This window comes from Melanaphis sacchari, unplaced genomic scaffold (genome assembly GCF_002803265.2).
Source record: "Melanaphis sacchari strain LSU unplaced genomic scaffold, SCAv2.0 Contig0_pilon_pilon, whole genome shotgun sequence".
NCBI classification, from domain to species: domain Eukaryota; kingdom Metazoa; phylum Arthropoda; class Insecta; order Hemiptera; family Aphididae; genus Melanaphis; species Melanaphis sacchari.
In genome coordinates this window covers 13,752,863-13,762,412 of record NW_020270366.1, presented here as the reverse complement: position 1 = coordinate 13,762,412, position 9,550 = coordinate 13,752,863, and the positions used below count along the sequence as shown (strand labels likewise).

Sequence of the window (9,550 nt, the reverse complement as noted above, 5' to 3'; positions counted from 1 at the left end):
TTCGCTTTCCTACATATGACTCTCTCTCCCGGTCAGTAGGATATCATTTTATTTGTACAAAAAGCTGTACACAAACCAACAACAATATAATGTATGTACGTAAAATATAATATATACATATATAATGTTGTTGCGTATAGTCATACTATGGACCATGACAAAAAAAAAAAAATGCAGATAGGTAGTTGGTGTAACACAGTGTTATACCTATGTGATAGAAATTAAAATAAATAACATTTCTTTTTTTTTCAAAATAAAAAATAAATTATTTATTTTCAACGTAGTACAATACACGTTTATACATATTAATATCATTACATAATAAAATGGGATGTACACGAATATATACAAATAATATCTTAATCAAATAATAATAAAATAGAATCGAAGTTAACAATATTTAAATTAAAAAAAAAAATTGTGGTTAATTAAAAATATCATACAGTCTTCGTTCAAGTAGTGAAACAAAATGTGAATTCCCCAAATTTTATTATCTTTTTTTTTTTTTCATAATCAACCAAGTTGTTATCGGTCTTACCCTGTTACTACACTCGACCCAAACAATTAAAAACCGCATATATAGAGTGTGAAATTCGTAAAAATATTCATAATTTGTAATTTACGTTTACGGAATGAAACGCGTCGGAGTCTCTGTTAATCAAGTATAGTTCAGCTTATACATTAAACCGAATTTACATGGAAATGGAATTATTATTTTTGAGGATAAGAAGGTGTGTGTTTATTATTTATCTTATTTTTATTATCCTTGTTTTGTGTTTTAAAGATAAAAAAAAATAATAGTTTTATATTGTCTCTCCAAATAAAAAGCCGAATCCATTTCAGATAACGCAGCGGCAGTACTAAGTGGTAATCCGTGTACTGAATAAAAAAATATACATTTATATATAATATATATATATTTTTTTCATTCCGTGTTTCGTACGAAAGCGTACTCGGACACGTCGGAATAATAACAGAATAAACGCTCTAGGAGAGTGTAGTAATAAGAAGAGATATAATAAAATACACGAGAGCCTAGAACCGGTATTATTACGATGTATGAAGAGAAAAAACACTAACACCCACGGAGGTTTTTAATTATCCCACATCATGTGTCATAAATTTAAAATAATATTTTATTATTATTGCTCTGCGTCACGTGAAAAATGAAATAGAATAATAACGCTCGCGATGTATGTCATTTCGATAGAAAATAGTTAAAAAGTGAGGGGATCAAACAACAGTGATACGAAGACTTAATCAGTCTGGACCTCAAATCGAGGATAATACATTTTTTTTTATGAGTTTAACACACACAATTTGGTTGCTCAAAAACATTTTTTTTTTTTTTTTTTGAGCTGACTAGAAAAATGGCGTTAGATTCTCAATAGTTAGTTCGAACCGTTTTTTCACAATAATATAATGATAATATTCAATAATAATATAATGTTAAAAAAAAACCCGCCTAAAATCACATTTACAATACAAACGGCGGACACAGCCCGTCATAAAATAATTATTATGAACAAATAAGAAGGTAAAAATAAAAAATAATTAAAAAAAAAAAATTACAAGAAAGTTTCAAAGGGAATTAACCGCAGCGTGTTCCGGAGAACGTACACTTAGGAACTCAATTAATCTATGAATCATACAAGTCGTGCTTATTTAAACAACATTATCACATATTGATGAGCACATACGTACATAATATGCTTTGTTCGGTTTACAATAAACGAAACCAAAACGAAACGAAAAATACAAATATAATAATAATGATAATAATAATAATAATAATAATCGTACACGACGTCGGTGACACTCACCTGTTTGCACGAGATTATTACCCACAACATGCAATAATATTATAGGTTCGCGGTATACGCTGCGATGTGGAAGTATTAGGGGTAACGGCAACTTAGCGAGGGGGGCTGTTTTCGCATTAGACGAGGTAAGCCTGCACGGCGTTTTGGTGCTGATGGTGCTTGGCCGACCTCCGGCTGTTGGTGCGCTCGAACTGATGCGCCGATGGCAACATTCTGCTAGGCGACTGGTGCACCGACGGCGGTGGCGTGTCGATGGCTGAGTAAATGTGCTCGGTAGACGCCGGCCGGTCTTCACAGCCACTTCCGAGTTTCGGGGATGGTGTGGCTGTCGTTGCCGTCGAGTAGTTTGAGTCCTCGTGCCGGTGCTGCGGCCGGGGCAACGATCCGGGGCTGTGTTGCTGCTGTTGGTGGTGCTGATGGTGATGGTGGTGGTGGCCGTGTGGCCGGTGGTGCGTACCCTTGTCCTGAGGCGAAGGCGGTGGTTGCCGCCGGTGTGCCGGAACCACCGGTGTCCGGGTGTCAATGGTATAGTTGTTTATGTTGTTCCGGTAGTTGCACACCTTGTGGTGGTGATGGTTGTTGTTGTGGTGGTTGTTGCTGGGCATCAAGTACCGGAGTCGCTCCCAGAACCGTTTCTCGCCCCAACGCACCTTAGACGCCACCTTAAGGTATGGCCTAATTTCAGGGTCGGCATCCGCCTCGGCTGCGATGCTGTTCTCCTCGATCAACACCAGCTTATACACTTTGCCCTTGAGTGCCTCGTGTAGCGCCGAACGGAACTCGTATCGTGACCATTCGGTCTGAATAAAATTTCGGGACAGAACGACGATTACTCGACGGCTGGCCTCTGCAGCTTCGATCACCACTGGCGACGAACCAGCGTGATACATAGACGTTATGGGCAGGTCCCTGTAGTGCAGGCACAGCTGGTACGATGGGTTGCCGTGTTCGAGCTCAGCAACCACCGACTGCAGGACGAACTCCTCGTCCTTGGGACTGTATAGCACGTAACCGTCATACAGCTTCTCGCGGTCTTCGTAAAAGTGCTTGTTGCTGGAGTTTTTGCAACTAAACACCCGTATACCGTACTTGGTGTACAACCACACCTTGATGTTATCCCGAACGGCAAAAAGCACCAGGGCCACGACGAACACGACCAACAGGAACGTGAGCAATGGCACGTAACTGGATGTCATCATGTTGCGCAGCGCCCAGCCGCCGGTGTAAAAGTCACTGCACGCTGTTTCGTTGAAGTCGATCTCGCGCCTCTGGCCGGGGTCCGACTCGTCCGGCACGCACGTTATGTCTGTCATATCGCTGATTTTTGGGCCATTCTCGTACACCCAGTTTCGGAACGGTTGCAGGAACTTGCAGCGACAAGACCACGGGTTCTTGCCAACCGACAACTGTACTAAGTACGGATTGACCGACAGCTGCCACACGTTGAAGTTGCTAAGCAAATTTCCATGCAACCTAAGCACCTCCAGGTTCCGAAGCGGCGCAAAAGTCATGTTGTTTACGTACGACAAACGGTTGTTATGCAAGTGCAACTGCCTGAGCTGGTAAAGCTGTTCAAACTCGTAGCCCTTCAACTCGGTGAGCATGTTGTCCTCCAAATGGAGTACCTGCAACGAGCTGAGTCGGTTGAATGTGTGGTTCTGTAACGATTCGATTTTTGAGTTGTTTAGGTATAGGTGTACCATGTTTTTGCGGCCGATGAATATATGACCTTGCAACTGATTGAAATTGTTACCATCTAGGTATACGTGTGTCGCGTCCATCGGTAATTTCGGCGGCACCTGATTATTCAATTGGTATGAACAGTCGACGATGTTCGTATGCCATGTCTGATCGTGATAACATGTGCAATTATTGGGGCACGTCATTTCGCAATCGCACGCGTCATATTCACAACATTTACACACGGTAAAACAGTGGGTCTCGTATTTGCACAAAAATTGCGACGGCCCGGCCGACAATATGGGTACTACCTCCGAGCCTCTGGAATTTGTCGTTTTGCACACTACATTGTCAAGATCCATGACTTTGGGATTCGACCTGAGCTGCGTCATATTATTGATAGCAGGTAGCCAGTCCATAGAACAGTCGCACTCGAACGGATTACCACCGATATAAAATTCCGGAAGTGAACGATTGATAGGCACAACGCCTAGTCGTAGGGCATTCACGTCCAATCGCGTCAACTCGTTGGCGTACAAGTCCACGCGCACCAAATTTCTCTTTTTCAAAAACGTGTTGGGCCTTATGTTCGAAAGAAAATTGTTGTTAAGAAACAATACTTCTATGCTGTTCGGTATCGAACGTTCCGAAATTTCGGTTATGTGATTGTGACTAGCATCAATCGTATTTATATTCAATCGGTCCTTAAGATTATAGTAGTCTCCTAATTCTTGAACGTAATTATCGTGCAAGTCCAGCCATTTAAGATTGGCTGGTACCATCGCGTAATCGAACCAAATTAAATTATTTTTAGACAAATTTATCCATTGCAAACTGGCTAGCGATTCGAAAACTCCGTTAACGTCGGTTAAATAATTAGCGTCCAGTCTGATCGCTTGGATTTGACTATTTTGTGTGAACGTGCCTCGTTCGATGGTATAGATTTTATTTTTCGACAAATTCAACACTTGCAGATTAGGCAGATTAGAGAACATGCCTATAGTCAGATTTCCAATAAAATTATCTACAAGTCGTAGTCCAGTGAGTAATTCCATATTTTTAAACGAGTTATTGTGAAACACACTAATTTGATTTTCACCCAAATCCAACGTTTTTAAGAATGATAATTCATTCAACGCTGCTGGCACCTGTTGAATGGCATTTGAACTAAGATCGAGTTCTTTCAGAGCAGAACAATTTTTAAATGCTTGGTCGTCGATGGTAATCAACAAGTTATTGTTAATGGTGAGCTTGGACAGCACGTACAACCCGTTGAAAAGCCGCGATCCGATCGTGTGCAATCGGTTTTCGGCCAGGTTAAGCGTGTGCAAGTTATACAATGGAAAAAAAGCATTTTCCTCGATACTGCTAATACTATTGTTACTCAAGTCCAAAATCTGCAAGAACACCAGGTCCTTGAAAACGTTCGACTTGATCCTGGTCAGTCCGTTGCGGGACAGGTCCAGTACAACCAACCGGATGAGGCCGACAAACGGTCCTTCGTCAATCTGATTGATTTTATTGTTGCTTAGATTTATAATAACCATATGTTCGAGCCGATGGAAGAGTCCGCGAGGCAACTCGTACAGCCCGTTGTTTTGCAGGTAAACCTCGCGCAAGTCGCAGTTTTTGGAGAACAACGACTCGGGCAGGGCCTCCAGTTTATTATAGGACGCGTTGAATACTTTGAGCGATGTCAGCGTAGATAGACTGTCGGCAGCGATTTCAGTGATGCTGTTGTGCTGCAGGGCGAGCGTCTGCAACCGCTTCATGGCCGATATGGCGGTCCGGGCGGGCACCGATTGTAAATTGTTCCACGACAAATTGAGCACTTTGAGGTCGGTGCCACCAGGACAGTCGGGCCCGGAGAACCCTAGCGTGGTGAGGTCTTCGATGCCGTTGTGCGACACGTTCAACTGCTGGATGTTCTTGAGGGCGCAGAACGCGTCGGCGGGTACGGTGTGCACGTTCGACTCGGACAGGTCGAGCGACTGGAGCTCGATGAGCCGGTCCAGACTGCCCTGTGCCAATTCCATCGTCTTGGTGGCTCCCCATTCCAGGTTGGACGTGTGCACGGTGAGCTTCTTAAGCCCACCAATGCCGTCGAATGCGTCTGTGGGTATGTCCAACAACTTGCACCGGACCAGCGCCAGCTCCTCGAGTTGATGTAGCGGCCGAAACATACGGGGCACAAGCGTGCTCTGCAAGAACAGCTTATCGGTGCAGTCGACCGTCAGCCGGACCGTACCTTCGGATTGCATGGACGAGAAGTTCGGGCTGTCCAGTGCCAAAGCCCGGACCCGGCACTGTACCGAAGTCTTGGCCGTGTCGTTGTTGTACGACGACCACGTACACGATTCGGTCGCGCCACTGCCATCGAGTTTGGCGGCCGCCGCGACGCACATCGCGGTCACCAAAAACAATTTCATTTTAATAAACAATTTCATATTTTTTTTTCGTTAATTTTGAATCGTCTCGATTACTTCGCGCCGGATTAACGGCAACCGGGCGACGTAATGACGAAAATCGAACGAGAGAATTTTTTTTTTTTCGAAATTCGATGTTATTTATTTCAAAAAAAAAAAAATCGCGGCGGGCGTTCGTCAGAAAACCAATCGGTTCGCGTACGACCCCGTCGGTCGGGCATTCGACATAATCGCAAATCACAGTACGCTACTGTGGTCGTCGTTCGCCGCACAGGGCGCACAAGCGCGGACTCGAGAGACAAAAATAAAAACAACGAAAACGAAAAATTATCGATAATTTTTTTTTAATGCACTGCGGTACTGCCAGTAGTCGGCGAGACGGTGTATAAACAATACTAAAAACCGGAAATAAAAATTAAAAACTAAAACTTAAAAATTGCAACACTTTCGAGAACAGAACGTTCAGGCGCGCGAACACTTTCACATAACAGCGGACTTGTAATCCAAACACGGTGCGCGGTCAACTGTCGGCAATGGGTTCGCCGGCGGAGACCGAACGACACGGCACATCACCGCGTAGCCAGAGTGGTCCGCCAGCCGACCGGCCGTACTGAAGTGCCATGCCTGCTGATCGTCTGCCGTCGGCGGCGGTTTTCTCTCGACCGGCGCTGCTGCTCCCGGTTACGGTTACCGTGATTATCCGCCACCGCCGCCACCGCCGCTGCTGCACACCGTACGGTAGTCCGACTGACGTTTCCCTACGCCACCCGATTGTTAGAAAAGGTACGTTATACGATTTTTTTCGTTTTGTTTTTTCACTACGAAATCATTGTGTTATCTCATTTTTCCGCTTAGTCCATGTCTCCGATCGCCGACCACCGCCGAGTGTCAAAAGTCGAAAGTGATTTTTCTTTTTTAACGATTTTCTGCGCTTTTTAAATAATAATCCAAGACTTCGGTTGCGCTTATAGGTATTTCAGCCTGCAGTGTTTATTATTATTATTATTATTATTATTATTATTTTGCTTAACATAACTAACACGATAAAACTTTTTTCATTATAATAACATTGTTCGGCCCGCTGCAGCAGACCATACAATATTATATATTTCGATCTGTAACCTTTTGCTTTGGCGCACACTAAACAATTTAATTAATTTGCAGTCAATTGTATTCTTTTTTTATTCAAAACTAAAGCGATTTTGTCGAAATATTATTCGCACGAATAACGTAACCGCATATTATGATTAATATTAATATGATACATTCTATATATTATTAAGTTAGGCCTGTGTTTTTATTTTTATACAACGTGTAAAGGTACTACATACCAATACTGTTGTAGTTTACCCCAATTCAGATCTGTGTAGATATCATACCTTTATAATGTTATTATTAGTTGTTGTGATAATTTCCTTGATCGTTCTGCTAGATATCATTCTATTTCGTTAATCACAATTATTTAAATGTAACATTTTACTAAATGTTACTTATTAGTTATTATAATATGCATAGAAGTTGTAGACAGTCACTAATTAGTAATTAGTTCACTAGTATGTTCAAAACGTACGATGTTTTACTAAGAATGTTTTCATAATATTATAAAACATATACTGGTGCGACGTACGCCACATACCTGATAGATAATTTTTTTTTTTATCGTTTTTTACTCACGCGAAGACGTCAAGAAAATTAAATGATATATCAAGAGATAATTTTTTACCCAAACACGCCAATAATCTTAGCCTCAAGACTTGAATAATATTATAATAATATAACCTGTATAATATGGTACCTATGTTAAATTTTCAACATTATTTTTTTATTTGGTTTACAGTCGTCGAATATTCTTCATAGGTACTACATTATAGAATAAAAGTTATCATATTTTTTTATTTTTTTTTTATTACTATTGTAATAATGATTAAAAATTATTTCTGCTAAATGCCCTTTCTATTCCGTTTTTGATTTAAAAATAATTATTTATTTTGACATTAAGATAATAATAATAATAATAATAATACATAAATATAATATACACACTTTTCCATTGTTTTTAAGACCTTAAATGGTTAAAACGACTTTACACATGAAAGGATTATACCTACTTTGGAAAAATTTCAAAGACTCGTAAATAAAACTAGATCAAGTTTTCCTCAACAATTGTAGTCTCGTATTTGGAGTTCTTGTTTCTTGTAGGTCTGACTCGTTAATAGGTCAAGCAATGAGCATCCTTTATAATTGGCCAAATTACCTCGAACAAAGACTACATTTTGCTTGAGTGGGCATTTTAGTGCAGTCATCAGTATATTATTATTATTGTGATGCTGACCACTGCATTTGACGCACCGGAGTGGATGATAACAATTAAACGACCTTTCGTTTTATATTAGGTATCTGCCTACACAATAATTTGTTTAGATGACAGTTAAGTTTAATATATAACTGTCGATATTAATCATTTTAACTGTTACAGTAAGAATTTGTATTTAATAAAACATTAACGTTCGTTAATACGTGAAGCGCAATCTATCGGACTATTTTCATAACACACTGAATCACAAGAATATTTTTCAACAATAAGTCAGACAAGTAGGCGAGACACACATAATATTGATAACAATGATAACTATATAATAAGTAAATGGCATATTGAATTTAAATATTTTATTGATACAAAAATGTTTTATATTCATAATTAATGTTAATTATTTTATTATATGATTATACTTTTTTTGTCTTTGAGTTCATTTGGTATATTTTATTAATAATGTTTTTGTAATTCTTAAAATTAATCGAACCAGAATAAATATTACACAGTAAAAAATGCATACAATTTTTAAACTTTAAACGTTAAGCGGTTACCACCTACGCGTCTGATGATATCCTATTGCGTAGGTGGCAGCCCTTGCGAATTCCACGTGCAATTTTATTTTATCGGTTATACGATATACCAAGATAAGTGAGTTCGTAATTATTAAATTACCATGCCGATAATTTGTAAATATTTTATGCTCAATACCGATGAACGGTCAATATATCATGTCATTTAAAACGCCTCGCAGTCAATATATTCATTGCTAACGGGAATCTTATTAGTTGTTTAAAAATCGGAATGCGATTTTTCAGATATTAAATAGTATAATTCCCATCACTGCATACGAACACAGAATAACATAAATAAACTGATTATATTAACACTGAAAGAACCATAATATAAATTATAAATCATTTTAACGATGAATAAGGTATTAAAGGTAATTGATATTACACCGCACTATTCAGTATTCCAGTATACCTGTTTATGTGAGTATACCTACCTATTTATTAGGTAGATTAATTAATATATTATGTTATGTAAATTATATAAAATGCCTTTTGATTTTATTCAGCCATATAATAGTATTCAAATGTACAAACAACTTTTAAAAATATCATATAGTTAAGCATTTGAGAAACAAAAAAAATAAAATAAAATAAAAAACACTCGAAAGAAAAGCAATATATTTCTAGTGTCGACAATAAAAAGATGATTGTTCAATATTTCTATACGCACACAATTTATATATATATTATTTAGTGTTATTATAGAGATCGTGTGACGGGTGAAAGAATTTTCGG

General features: G+C 39.2%; 1 protein-coding gene across 1 annotated transcript; it reads right to left on the bottom strand.

Moving 5' to 3' along the window:
- Nucleotides 1-375: 375 nt before the first annotated feature.
- On the bottom strand, nt 376-6,325 carry LOC112600968 (toll-like receptor 7). Its single transcript, XM_025348341.1, has one exon. It carries the CDS (start codon nt 5,948-5,950, stop codon nt 1,940-1,942), a length of 4,011 nt encoding a protein of 1,336 aa, XP_025204126.1. The 5' UTR covers nt 5,951-6,325; the 3' UTR covers nt 376-1,939.
- Between the last annotated feature and the right edge of the window lie 3,225 nt (nt 6,326-9,550).